The 15,090-nt window shown below is 39.3% G+C and overlaps 1 protein-coding gene across 1 annotated transcript; it reads right to left on the bottom strand.

Annotated features, from left to right (window-relative positions):
- Positions 1 to 560: 560 nt before the first annotated feature.
- Positions 561 to 14,455, bottom strand: wnt10a (wingless-type MMTV integration site family, member 10a). Its single transcript, XM_065249051.2, has 4 exons — positions 14,002 to 14,455; positions 12,689 to 12,951; positions 10,220 to 10,593; positions 561 to 2,762 (listed from the first exon to the last, which is right to left on the bottom strand). The coding sequence occupies exons 1-4, from the start codon at positions 14,166 to 14,168 to the stop codon at positions 2,295 to 2,297; spliced, it is 1,272 nt and encodes a 423-aa protein (XP_065105123.1). The 5' UTR covers positions 14,169 to 14,455; the 3' UTR covers positions 561 to 2,294.
- Between the last annotated feature and the right edge of the window lie 635 nt (positions 14,456 to 15,090).

Below are 15,090 nucleotides of genomic sequence, written 5' to 3'. Positions count from 1 at the left end.
TCAGTTCTGCTACTGTATACACAACAAGCTGTCAGTTACGCTGCCTGATTCCCTGGGGGAATCTCTCTGCAGGCTCCAACAACATACACGTCCTCATACTTTTGCAATACTCAATGAAAAAAAAGTTGATTGCTTTTGCCAGAGAACAGAGAAGATGATACTTTTTAATCTCTCTGTCTATTTCTGCTTCTTTGTGAATGTTTACATAAGATTATTCCTTATGTAAGAAATGAAATGTAATTTTGCTTAATGGGTGCCACTTAAGTCTTTCATGTACATACTTTAATAGAATATTTTTGTACATGTTTCTATTGTTTACTTTGGCTGGTTCATATCCCTGCCTTTAATTTCAGCTACTGTATAGCGCATATGCCGGTTTTGGTGGATAAAGCATTACTGCCTAATGTAATACAAAAATCTTACAGAAATCTACTTTAAAAATCTCAGGATTTATAGAATGATTTATGAAACGAACCAACATATAAAATGTTGAAATTTTGTGCATTGTAAAAGTGAAATATAAACACTTGTGTCAAGAAATGTTAACACTCTTCAACTGATTAAAATTAATTTCTTTATTGTTTTACAAATATTAAGTTATCCACAAAATAAAATAACTTATATATTTAAACTTAAAAAATTATACCATTTAAAATAAAAAAATGCTTATTATCGCATTCACCCACACAGTGTTTCCTGTCAGTCTTTTCTCCAGGATATAATTGGTCTAAATGTGCAAACAATCAAATCGAATTGAATGAAACTTTTCTCTGTTAAGCACACCGCAATAGGAACTCTATGAAACTGACAAATGCAAATGACTCAGTATTGATTTACAGATGAATCTTTGATGCGTGTTATATATTGAACATAATGAAAACCTCACACAAATAAATAAATAAACAAGAAAGAAATAACAGAACCAAACCAACTTATCAGATAAAAAACAGACAAGCAAATGAAATTTATTCTTCTTTCATTATGGGACAGACATAAAAATTGCTGGCGTTCCCTTTTAAAATCTTTTGACATGAATGCTGATTTTCTATCATACACTAATAAAAGACGGTATAGATGAGCAAAAGTGTTAAAAAGCTTACTGTAAGATTTCATTTGGTCAAAAGATGTGCAGAAAAAAGCAGAGTAAGTTTATGAAAGTGACTAGTATTCTTAGAAAAACAAATAACATGAAACTTATATGGTAAGTTTCTTACACTGGCCTTGGAGAGTTTTTATTTTATTACTTTAAAATACCTACTACTGTAACTACTGATGGAACAGAGTTAAGTTACTTTAAGGCTTTGAGCAATCTGAAAAGATGTTAAAACATAAATAAAGTGATGCTTTAATGTTAATAGTCACATCGCGCTAGCTGTGTCTCTTCTGGTTGGTCTTGAATTAAAAAAATCTTATTATGACTTTTTTATAACATTTGGTGTTTTATACTGTAGCTACCACATTATAGCTGTGGTGATTAGATATGATGATATAACCAGACGTGCTGATATATTTGCCTAAATATCTGCTGACAAGATCTTGTGAATACATTCCTGTTACAGTGAACAACAGAGACAGACTGCAGGGTAATGTCATACACACAAAACTGTAGAGGTTTTATCCAACTTTTCCCATATATTCAATTTATCTGACCTTTTATGCCCTTGTGCATAATAAATGTCCATATTCATGTAACACGATGTTCTCAGCTAGTCACCAGACATTGATCTATGGCTTGCACATGACTGTAGTCCATTCATCTGGATGTGCTCTTCTCAACATCAAGCCTTTGAATGCCAGTATACATTTTTATTTATAACTCAGATTTGCTGGCCTTTTTTAATTGATATTGGCTGGTATATGATACCGTTTTAAAACTTAAGAGTTTATCTGGCAAACTCTTTGGACAATGGCTCTGTGCAAACATATATGAAACATCATGGATGTACATATTTCTCTTCTTAAAGTACCGGAATCCCACGCAGCTGTTATTAAAATACAACCAGCCATTGATTTAATTGAAAACCAAAATGAAAACGTTGTGTCTCTGTTGACGATATACTCCACAATATATTCATATTCTTAATTTATTAAATTAAAAATACTTTCCGAAATTATACGCAGTGCAAGTCCAAAATCAGTCTGAAATCGTGCGCTTGGACCCGTGCACACATCTGAATTCATCTCAGTCCGCATTTGTGCTTTCCATTCTAATCTTGGAATCGGCAGTCCACTGCATAAGGGTTTTTCTCCCTACATTTATTGTCTTTGATACATTTAATACATAATTGCTTATATCATTTGCAAACGCTCACCCATTCTGTTATCCTGCACTCCTCGCACACTACGTAACAGCACCAGTGGAACTTGCAATTGCAGCGCTCGCTGCGAGTCTGCTGTAAAATGTTGTGACCCCGCCCACAGCACAGGCTCTCACAGTTGTCCATCCCATGGCTGGTCTTGTTACAGATCCGACCCTGCGTCCCGGCAGAGTCCGACCCCAGGTCTCTCTCGCAGAAATCCGGGGACTTCTCGAAGTAGACCAGATCGTGCGCATTGGCCCTCCGCCGGTGGGTGGGGTGTGCATGTTCAACCTGACCTGTGTTTCTGTTGTGGGCTTTGATTAATGTGGCGGCGTTAAAGCGGTCCTTAAGTAGCGAGCCCACCGCCCTGAACTCTGGAGTCACCTGCCAGCAGGTCTTAAGCTGACAGCTTCCCGACGTTCCATGGCATTTGCATTTTCTCCTCATGTGGTCCACCACAACCTGTGGAGTAGCAAAACAGACAAAGAAACTGTTAAAAACTGGAAACCGCAGCACATCTGGACCAGAGCTGCCAATCTGGGCTGAGGAAATTTATGACTAAAGCTATGGTATTAACAAAAAATAACCAAGTCTGTAATTATAAGCTGAATCATGTGTGTTGAAAGGTGCAAAACTGCGACTGCAATCATACAAGCATTAGGTATAGATTTACAGTAAGGCAGCATTTTATAGTTGAGGTATTTGAGCTTCTGACATGTCAAACATTGGTTGTAAAAGATGATGCCCAACTCAGAAGCTCAGACCTCCCATTTTCTCAACAATGTGCTTGTCTGTCATCCGTGTCTATAAACTTTTAGATCCAATTACCGAGAGGAAGAAGGGCCACCCTCACTACTGACAGATGCCCCAGCACCCACCCATATCAACAATACAAGCACAAACATTAAGCTTTAGCAATCCCACATTTCACACCGTCTCAGGGTTCCCAGAGCTCACCGCGGGACAAAACACAGTTTGAAAGTCTTTGGAGATAAGCTGAGTTTTGTCTGTCAAAACTCCGCGGATTGGGTTTCTCCGTACGTGCAGTCATCGCTAAACAAGACGAAACCGCAATATTTCATGTCACTCAGCCACGGCTTGGCTCGTGTTTTCTCTACTGTTTTTCCCTTTCTCTTCTGATAGGTTCGGAAATGAGTCAAAACTACTAGCGACACAGGGGTCACTTTCAGCAGACTTCTGGCGTGCCTGAAGATCGTGAATTCTTCAGGCTACGGTTTGCATGTCGGTGGTTTCTATTTCAGGCCCCTGTAGGTGCACATGCAAATGGTGGAGCTCGGTGTAACATGAATGAACTCAAAGAGTAGAGAGATAGATATCGCACGCTCACCGAGGCCAAAGATAATAACAGTCAATCACAACAATACGCCCACAGTTGCGAATCACGTACTAGAAAATCTTCACTGCTTTTGCAAACATAAACACCAAAATCTCAATCTGATCTCGCTGTGGCTCAGGTGAACACCATGATACTGGTATTAACCCTTTACAGTCTCAATATTTGCATAATCAGCACAAATCGTTTTATAAGACAGCAGACTTCCGAGGGAAAGCCAAATCAGTACCCTGAAGGCTGACGGGATTCGGGGATAGACAAATAAGGATAGTCAAATATTTTCGCTTTGTGTGTTGAGGACCTGACGGGTATTTAAATCTCTGACCTCCAGCGCTGAGGATGTGAACCTGTCTGCTCTTGCCATGTGTGGCCTCTGCTGAGGAAGCTTTATGATGAGATGAAAGATTGGAGGATCTGATTGTCCTCTTTCCTCCGCATGTATTCAATAGCACCTGAGGGTCGGAATGGTCTGGGTGCGTGGCGACAAAGGAAGTGTGAGGAGCAGACAGGAAGCAAGCTTTTGGAAACTGCCACCCAACGTAAGTGACAACAGGATAATGAGTGGAAAGGCGGGGCATCTGTGCCTGGCAAACTGTCTAGCCTGAGGAGCTACGAAATGATGTGCAGGAAGCTGAGCTCATTCCTGTGTCTGCCATGAACCGATTAACATCTTTAAAAGTGAAGCCTGTCAACTCAGAGCTCTCTGGTGGCACAGAATGAGAAACAATAGGCTTTATCATCACATTAGTTTTTATTCAATGTATCCTTTAGTTTCCATAGCCATGGAGATTGTAAGAATCGTAGGATGTATTGAAAATCTAAAGAGGGTGTCAGGAGAAATCGAACCCAAAGACACCTACATTTCGACCGTGAAAAGAACAAGTCTTTCAAAGAAACTTTGGCAGCAACAGATGTACAGACGTAGACATGAAGTGTTGAAGTTATCCATCAGCTTTTGATGTGCATGGAAACATGTGCTGATTTAAAACCTACAGTAACAGAGCAGAAGCCACTATATAAATGGGTTTGCAAGCAAAACATATCAGGGCCTATAAATCTGCACGTTTTCTTTTCAAATGCACAGTAGATGAGGATGTTTTGAAGGGTGTGCTGTGATCTCATTGGTGGAGAGTAAACTAAGAGGCACATCTGGGCCACTGTAATTGAAGAGAAGTGAGACAGGCTTGCCCATAAACTGGCACCAGACTGAGATCAAGCAAAGCACATTGGTAACACATTTGGACCACAGGCAGTACACAACAAAACAGCCGTTGATCTACAGTCCCCATTAACACACGCACACTGAATCAACGATGTAAAACTACACAGTACAGAAAATAAAACAGAAAAACAATGAAAAGTTTCATTTGAATAGTCAAACAGGTTCCAGAGTTCCTGCGGCAATAAGTATATTGCAATTCTTTTTTAGACCACTTTTAATTCAAATTATAATGAAACAATTCAAGTTTAACTTCTTTAACTCTGGGACCCTGTACCGGGTCCAAAATTATCTTATTTTGACTTAATATAAAATATTCCTGTAATTTGAAATGATCTATCATGGACCCAGTACCACATATGAGATACTGTTTGAACGCTTAGAGTCTTAACTTTCTGCAGATATGCATCACTTTGAGATATGTTTTACTGTAAAAAAGTTATTTACACTTAATTAACACTATCACCCCCCCCACAATTTTTTATATGATTTAATATTCACGTATTTCATATTTTTCAAGTATGACAAACATGGGCAAGTCTTATATCAAATGAAAGCTCTCACTCTCCGGAATAAGGCTACAGCGTGATTTTTGTTATATTATTATCACATATTCAACAACCGTCAAATGAATAATGAGGTAAAAAATTGTCTTTTGTAGACATATGGGAAACTTGAGTGTGAAGTGCCTCAGATAGCACAGATAGCCACAAATGATACACCATCTTTTATTTTAGGTCCTACTCTAAAAAATGAGTCCATTCACAACATTTTCTTTGGTTGTGTGCATAATTAATCCCTTGCTATTTATTATATGTGCAAAACAATGTCGCTTAGGGTTGGGGTTAGATTTGGGGTTTGGGTTAGGATGTACTTTTGTGTATTGGTTTCTGCATGTTTTTATTCTGCTTTTAAAACTATTCTCACCTGGAGTTGGGGTCTCATCTCCACTATTTTGTGTGCAGTATGTTGCAGCAGTATTACAACTGAGGTACGCTGGTAAAGTATAAGTGGAAGGTCCACATAAGGTCTTGGACAACATGATGACAGGTTGTCTGACAACATGATCCCGCGTCTAATGGGCTTTGATGAATTGCTGAATGAGAATTGTGCTGTTCCTTTGATGTTTCAGAGGAGGCGTTCCACCAAAACCTCAACGTACCAACACACATCTTCATTAAAGTCTCTGATAGATGTGTGACCAGTCTCTGATCTGCTTCCTCATTTAGGCATGTTTATATAAGATATATACTTAAATTTAAATTATATCTAGTGTCAGGCTGAGGAATCAAGCAAATGCTTCTAATATCCCGATGTTAAAACGATGTCCATACAAACTGTGTCTCTTGCCTTTTCGCTTGCCCTGCTCTAAAAGTAGAAACCTTTCCTGGCTTCCCAGTCAGCCTTCATTGAGTAAAAGCTGCTCCAATGAAAACATGCAAAAAATAATTTACAACCCAACTAAATGTTACCATGTAATCGGCAACTACGGCAAGCATAAAAACATGCCCTGTTTTTTACGCCCTGCCTGTCCACATGATGTGCCCATAAGCAGTGGATGGCGAAAACTAAAACAATACACTTAAATCGATTCTCTTTGTGCAGTTTCCTTTCCCCCCGTGTGTTGCTTTTCAGTGACAGACTGTTTAAAAGTTGTATTTGGGGAAGGAAGGGCGAACGTCTTTCGACTTCCCGCTCTGTTTGATGTCTAAAATCTTTTGCTGGCTTTAAACATCTGTTTCCAAATAGCCAGCAGCCACTAATTAGAGCTTTTAACAAGACTGAGCGTCGTGAGAAACAGAGGGTGGGCATGAGGCGACATGTATATATCCCAGTAAAGTCACTACATTCCTCCACAAGCGACTGCCGTTCCCGGGGAGGGAGTAGTAGGGAGGTGAGGGGATATCGGGTCTTGTTCTGCCCCTTAAATTGTCTTTGGTCTTCAAGCGAGTTATAGTGACACATAGTTATGAAGTCAGTAAGTTTAATTAACAAATGTGTCATTTTGTAACACCACCTGGAGAAAATGTGTCAAAGTTAACATATTTTGCTAGCTACAAAGTTTCTTCATAATTTTTCACAGATAATCTGGTTTGGATTGCCAAACAGCCTTACTTTCCTCTCTCACCAATCTCGCACTCGTTGGCAGCCTGATCAAACACCACACCTCCTTAACCAGCTTCTCAGAAAAAAACCTGAAGTTCCACCATCCTTTATATATCATCCAACATAAATAGCAATTAATCTGTTTGGAAACTGATAACAACACGAATCCTTTGAAGTGTCTACTTTCTAAACGGATAGTGGTAATTATTTTACAAAAATGACACATTAACAGAGAATTAGGAAATATGTCACATTAACAGCCTCTACAAGAATGTACAATGGCAGATGGATCAAACCACCTGCTACAGCTGGAGTTTACCATATGAGCAAAACAGTATGACGTTGGGCATGAGAACTATCTTAAGCACTTCAGATGAAAAACACGGCTATTATCTGTTACTTTTTTTGGCGAGTGTGTTTTGTCTCAATAATCAAGAGAACCAGAAATAAACTGATGAAACGATACAGAGACAAATTGATGAAGAGGAAGCACTAAACAATGAACAATTTGCAACTCTGTTTGTGTGAACCTGCCAGTGATGGTCCATCTCAGCTCTGTGCCGTCCTGATAAAGAGTGATAACAGATCCATCAGGATATCTTACAACCTACGTCAAGAGCGCACACCGCATGAGCTGTCATCATGTGAGAAACAGTATCAAAACATTGCATAGTACATAGTACATACAGTAAGAGCAAAAGTAGGGGGTTAAAGTAGTACATGACTATATATAAAGGTATGTACAATGCCGAGTTTATATGGTATATACTTACCCTAAAGGTGGCTTATCTAAAGCACTTTGCAAGTATAACATATCTATTTTATATAGGTATTTAGATATTATGTTATGCTTGCAAAGTGCTTACATATATTTATAAACAGGTAATAAATTGCTTGTACTGTATCCTCTATTTTATTCTCACCATCATGTTGTGAACTATACCTTTAGCTTGCTGTATAATTCACAAACTTCTGTTTCTTATCTTCATACTTTCAAATAGCATCATCTTCAAAAAAGTGAACATGTGACCATTAACATTTACATTTTCTTCTCTTCCATATCAGTTTAATTATACTTATTTAACATTTTCCCAGTTACACAATGTTTTAAAGGAAAACACCACCATTTTTTTTTATATTTTACTGTTTTTACCTCAAATTAGATGAATTAATACATACCTACCTTTATTCAATTGTAATCTTTGTACAGCGCTTCGTGAATGTGTTAGCATTTAGCCTAGCCCCATTCAATCCTATGGCTCCAAAAAGGGATGAATTTAGAAGCCACCAAACACTTCCATGTTTTTCTTATTTAAAGACTGATGAGTAGTTACACGAGTAAGTATGGTGGCACAAAATAAAACTTTTGTTTGGAGCCATAGGAATGAATGGGGCTAGGCTAAATGCTAAAACATTCAAGAAGCGCTGTACAAAGATTAAAAGTGCACGCATTGAAAAAAATGTATGTATTAATTCATCTAAGTTGAGGTAAGAACATAGTCAAATCTTGAAAAACAGTGGTGTTTTTCTTTAAAGGACAAGTTCGGTATTTTACACTTAAAGCCCTGTTTTCAGATTGTTTATGGTGAAATAGAACGGTTTTGACTGAAATTTCGACATATGCGGCTGCCCTGAGAATTTTCGGATGTTTGTGTTTCACCTCACACCTCTACAATGGGTTTAATGGTGCACTGGAACAATCCTTTCTAAAATTCATTAAACTTTCGTTTACAAAGACGTGAAACTCACTGAGTGGTCAGGGGTGTTCACTGATATGCTCACACAAAAATCACTGCAAAAGATGCTTTCCAACAGCTGTTTTAGCATTCGTTGTTAACTTGTGGACCTATTTTTCCAAACGCCTCACACCGCTGAGAGCTTGAATAATAAACACTCCAGCCCAGGTGGTGGCGCTAATCCGCCATTGCCAATTGCAAGAATAGAAACAAAGTTCCCGGCGCGGAGTAATACCGTACCTCACAGCACAACTAATACAAGTCAATGGAGTTGGCAAAAACTACAATAAAACCTGTTGGAATGCGTATTTTGCAGCGATTTGTTTTGTGTGAGCATACCAGTGAACACCCCTGACCACTCTGTAAGTTTTACGTCTTTGTAAATGAAAGTTTAATGCATTTTGGGAAGGATTGTTCCAGTGCACCATTAAACCCATTGTAAAGGTGGGAGGTGAAACACAAACCCCCCAAAATTCTCGGGGCAGCCGCATATGTCCAAATTTCAGTCAAAACCGTTCTATTTCATCATAAACAATCTGAAAACAGGGCTTTAAGTGTAAAATACCGAACTTGTCCTTTGAGGCACCTTTTCTACATAGCTTACATTTCAGTACAATGTCTTATTATCCATAGGTCCACTTTCACTTAAACCTAAAAGAAAATGATACCTTAAAATATTTGTCAGTAAAGACTAAACTATTTTCTTCTCTGCGGTGCCACTAACCTGCCTCTTATTATCCAATTTGTCCAATACGGGCAAACCGACAACACCCCCATCACATCACACATCACCACCAGCAGAGACTCACTGATCAAAGGACACACCAGGGAAGGCATATTTTGATAAAGCCTAAATGCCTTTTAAACAATCCCAACTCCAAAGATAACAGGTTTCAGAGCATCATGTGTTTGCTTTTGCTTGAGTAGAGTTATTGCTCATATAAGTGTTTTGGTGTTGGTAGGTGGTTTGGGGGGTGGAGAACAAGAAAGATTCATGAGTGCGCGTAATTAAGCGTGGACGGGGCACAGGCGTATGCGTTTGCGTGCAGGCGGGAGCTCGGGCAAAAAGTTCACAAAAACTTTCAAGATGCCATGGCCTCTCTTTTATCAAACCGACAAACACAGGGAATGTACAGACCAAAATGTTAAGCTTGGCAACGTAATCGGGGACGAAGCTTTCAAGAGTGCAGCTGCAACACGAGCATCCTTTCATGCTTAGACAACGTTCGGAACGAATCTGTTGCTTCTGGGTACATCAAAAGGAGGATCTCGACTGCTGTTGTCTCCTTCAGTAAATGTGACACGGTTATAGTATCTCAGTAGAAAAGAAGCGCTCATCTTTGAACACCACTGTTTAACACACCTTAAAAGGGAAAGTTGATCTCCTTTGCACTCTCCGAAAATGTAATCCAACACTCTGGTTCGTTCCAGCTTAGTGTCACCCACCCTTTGCTCATCACACACAGTTAGCATTTAACACAGCAAGCACAACGCTGTCTCTCACCTGCCTGCCAACTCTGTTGTTATGAAGTCTCATCCTGGAGTGAATGTCTCTGTACATCTCACGGGAGTCCAGGAACTCCTTGGAGAAGCGCTCCCCAAACTCCACATTCGGGCTGCAACCTCCCCATTCCCAGGAGTCTTGGGGGCCAAGAGCTTCGGCAGGAAAGTGCTCCATTACTCCGTGGACCATCCCTTTACCCCGGTTCATGGCCTCCAGTTGCAGACGGTTGAGTTTGACCCTAAAAGCCTCTTCGTCTCCCCTTCGTTTCTCATCGCAGCCGCAGGCCTTCAGCTTGCCCATGGCGCAGGCATTGGACACGGCATGCACCACGCCGGCCGCCGCGATGGCGTATGCGAATGCGCTTTCCCTAAAACCTGTCAAGGAGACAACAGGGATTATTCAGACAAGCCTCTTTAAAACCCAGTTCATCCACCACACGTTTGCCCCGGATTTATTGTCTCTGTGCTTTGTGGAGAAGATCGCTATCACGCTCAGCACAGGGGAAACCGCAAGTGCCCTGATCCTTGCGTGCCATTGACAGCAGCACTACTCCTTCCACACAACAAACAGAGAGACCTCACAAGCGAAAAAACTACAACAACAAATCTAGTTAACACTCAACATGCATTCAACACTCAACGCAGAGAAGGTGTGGAGGTTTCTGGCTAACTTGGCTAAGCACAGACATGTGCTCAGCTGTAGACAAGTCCCAGTGCTGAGCTCAAAAACGTGGCTGCAATTAACCTGGCTACTGTTAGTAGTCGTTTGATCTGTGCTAATCACATGGCGCATAGATGAAGTCATCTGGATTTCAGCTCTCATCCACCACGCTTTATCGGAGCTGAAGTGTGGCGGACTTTAAGGCTTTCCGACAACATTTAAGAAATTCCTCAGCAAATAGGGTCGGACACATGAGAGCCACATGTGGAGCGTATCGGTAGCGAGTTGCGCCATTGCCGTTGTATAAGAATATTTAATGACTATGTTTTTTATTTCTTTGGACTTTCCAGGGTAAAGAAGGTTCCTCACCAGAGGTGCCGGCATGCGCCGTAGCCGTCTTGGGAGCTAATGACCTCAAACAATAATAAACTGAGGTCTCATAAAAGCAGACTCCCCTGAATCACTTTCAGGGACAGATGGGAATTAAAAAAGGCCATGCTCAAAAACATGAAAGAGCTGAGGGCGAAACGGTTTATAGTTCCCTGTGCCTCTTAAAATCAAAGTGCACTACTTTAGCATAAAACAGACCCTATTATACATATAAAACTCTTATTTTTTGTATTTAAATTATAAAAAAACTTCCTCAGGCTGGTAATTAAGATTTCTTTTTCAGGATATGGCAAACTGTATGAGGTTTACACCACTGAATTTTCATGCATTCTTTTGACCACTGAAGACCTTTAGATAATTTTAAATGATACTTCTACTGAAACAGAAAGTTTCATGTTTGAACAAGTTTTAAACTAGACATGACCCCATGTCTACCACTAAAAAAGCATGTTTAATGCAGATTGGGGCTTGTCTTGTTTGGCCTGTGAATACAGACCTGCCTCACCTCACCCTTGTGTCCTGTTTTGTCCATCTTCAGTTATTACCAATGACTAATGAGGCTCAAAGACTTAAATCAGGTGTGAACCAATCAGTGTCTTAAATTCACTGAATTCGCTTGGCAGCAGAGCAGCTCATGGGACTGAGATAGTTGAACAACGTTCAATTGATCATTTCAAAACACACACAGAAACTCACACTTACAGTACAAACCCAGCCACCCACAATGACATACACGCTTAAGCAAAAGAGACCTGCATGCAGAAATACACACACATGCACACATAGCCGGTGCAGCTTTTTCCTGCTATCCTCTCATGATTCTATGGGGGGCAAACGGCACTTAGGCAGAAGACACGGACATGGAAATGCTGTTTAGGATTTCCTTCCGAGCGAATGAAAATCCTGGAAGAAATCAATCTAACAAATAATTTAAAGTGAGAGGCACGCCCGGCTGCGCTGATGGGGCAGGAAGTGGGAAAATGAATTAAAGATTGAAGGAAACTGTCACTTTGGGTTACAGAAACTAACTAAACAGGTTTATGCTTTTGCCACCGAAGGTTGGGAAAATGCTGAAAGCTAATTCACAGCACTTGAACTGGCACAAAGTAAAAAGCATTAGCTGGCCGGGGAAGCCCCCTTGCAGGATATTTACATTCGTAATGATATGCCTGATTGATAAAGCATTCATAATATTAAACGTTCACGTGTGTTTGCAGTGTACAAACCTCAGGCAATCATTTTTATGAGCCATCTGCACTCCGTGTCATCTCTGCAATTACTTAAGCATGTTATGAACTTTTCGAGAGTCATTTATCTATTTCTGTCTCTGTCCCAAGTACAAAACATCACATGTACAGTACAGTATGCTCATCTCTCAACTCAAACGAAATATAAATGTAGATTTATTTTGTTGCTTACCCCTGCTAAAGACAATACTTTCATAGGGGATTTTGTTTCTGGTCTCCAGGCTAGAGCAGTTCCAGCGATGTCCTCGAAACTGATGCTGGCACTCGTGGATGGCGATCTGGATGCCCTGTATGGCAGAGGCTGTCACATCTGGATGTCTCATACAAACATCCAGCTGTTTCTTTGTCAGGCCGGGTAGAGTCAAACACACCGTGTTGGCATTCAGAATAGGGTCAAAGGGGATCTTTAGTCCCAGGATTTCATTTGAATCTGCCCTAGAAGAGAAAATAGAGCCCTATCAAGTATTCAACATAAATCTGCCCTAATGCATAATAAAATTATGCATTATATAGAAATACAGAAATACAGTTCTCTGGGGTTTTCTGTTTTGGTTTTATATTAAAGATGCTTTAAGTTTTGAAATGACTTACTACTGTATATATCATAACTTAAAATATAGAAACATTACTTATACATTATTATGTGTGCTGGAAAACGATAACATATACAGCACAGAGAACATGATATATTTTTTTCTAAATATTTATGTCAAATAGCAGATGAAGTGTTTCTTTTCTTTAGAGTTGTTTTTTCATATAAACGTTACAAAACTACGTTTGGGAATAGTAAACTACAAACAAACAGTACTATACATACAAATACTACAATATAGAAATACAACAGCATATGGGAACAAAAACGAAAATATATAGCATCATTTAATATACTTAATATAATTCTTTTTCAACCCCTGACATTGCTGACATTGGCTTAACTTAACACTCTCTTCTATACCTTACATTATTACTACGCTCACTAGTACTTAATCTACTTTGCTGCTTATGTTGTACAAAAAAACTATTTTTTTCTGTGTTTTCTCCTGCATTTATTAATGGAAAGCTGCTTTGAAACAATTAAACAATTGTGAAAAGCGCTATATAAAATAAAATAAAATAAATTGAAATAAAAAAATGAAATGGGTCAGAACTTTAATTATCATTTTCTGGCACTTTAAAATGGTAATTTTTAAACTGTTATTAACACTCCACATGTACAAAGTAGTAAAAGCAAACCTTTTTAATTCAAAACTTCACGTTGTACTACTTTTTCAAAGATGCAACCAACAAAAACTGTGCAAAAGTTGTACAAAGAAATTTATATGAAGATGCACGAGAATCTAACTGCATAAACACGTTGCTTAATTGCAATCCCGAATTTTATTTACTTCAATTGGCAATCAACGCGCAGAAGAGAGTCAACGATATTTTTGTGTGCAACGACATTGTGCATGCAAACAAAAAGTATAACTCAAAGCAAACTCTTACCTTTGAACAAGAAGCGAAACCAAAGCCAACGCACAGAAGACTCGAAATATAAAGTAATCCATACTGTTGTACAACTCTATCACAGCTGCGATCCGCTTCAGATCCTCCACATCTGATATCAAATAAAATGATGCTGGATAGTGCCAACCGATTTCGTGATACCTCATTCATAAACCGGACAGTTTCAGCCAGGTGCGACGATTCCCCGATCACTTCACAACTTTTCTTCCAGAGCTTTCAGTTTGAAGGGGAATGAATGAACATCTGCACAGACAGGATGAAGATCCGCTGAGATATCATCTGTCAGAGGACACTGATCAGTACGCAGACTGAGCTGTCTACTCTCTTTAGTGCTTGTGATGTTTGTCTTATCTTGATGGCACTCAGACTACTCCACTTAACTCTCTGCCAGCCCACCTCTACGTCAGCACACACACACACGCTCACCCATACAGGCGCGAGCGCGCGCTAACACACACAGGACAAGTGCTTCATTACAGAGATCCAGACTGAAAGGATCAAGTGGAAAGTTGGGACAGTACTCCTCATGGAGATGTGTGGGATTGCTGGACATGGTGCAGTATGTACATGTGTGTGGAAGTGATTATTCATGCAGGTAACATGGGTAATGTAAAGACAATTTTATATACAGTAGTCAATATAAAGTCAGACAGACAATATTTCAACACTCTTGCTGAATGCTGATAGTTATTTTTACATATTTGCTGAAAAACAGAACGACAGAACGACAGACAGAACAAATGTGAAATTTTTGATGACAGCTATTATAAAATTTTAGCTGATAGTCAGTCAGACAGACAGACAGATAATATTTTAACATTTTTGCAGGTGGATAGATAGATTGCAAATTCACAAAGATTATCTCACTACTGTTGTGGTTATGTCTTAAACAATTTAAATAATTTAAATAGTTTTGATTCTTTGTAATGTATACTTTATACACTTTATCTTCAGTCTTACATCACCTGGAAAGTCAATTAGAGAAACTTTATTTAAAACAAACCCATGACAAACACAAAATACAACCACATCTTACAGTACATGCTGAGAAAAAAGTCAAGATAAACC

The sequence above is a fragment of the Paramisgurnus dabryanus genome, chromosome 15 (genome assembly GCF_030506205.2).
Source record: "Paramisgurnus dabryanus chromosome 15, PD_genome_1.1, whole genome shotgun sequence".
Lineage (NCBI taxonomy): Eukaryota > Metazoa > Chordata > Actinopteri > Cypriniformes > Cobitidae > Paramisgurnus > Paramisgurnus dabryanus.
This window is presented reverse-complemented; position numbering and strand designations above follow the sequence as displayed.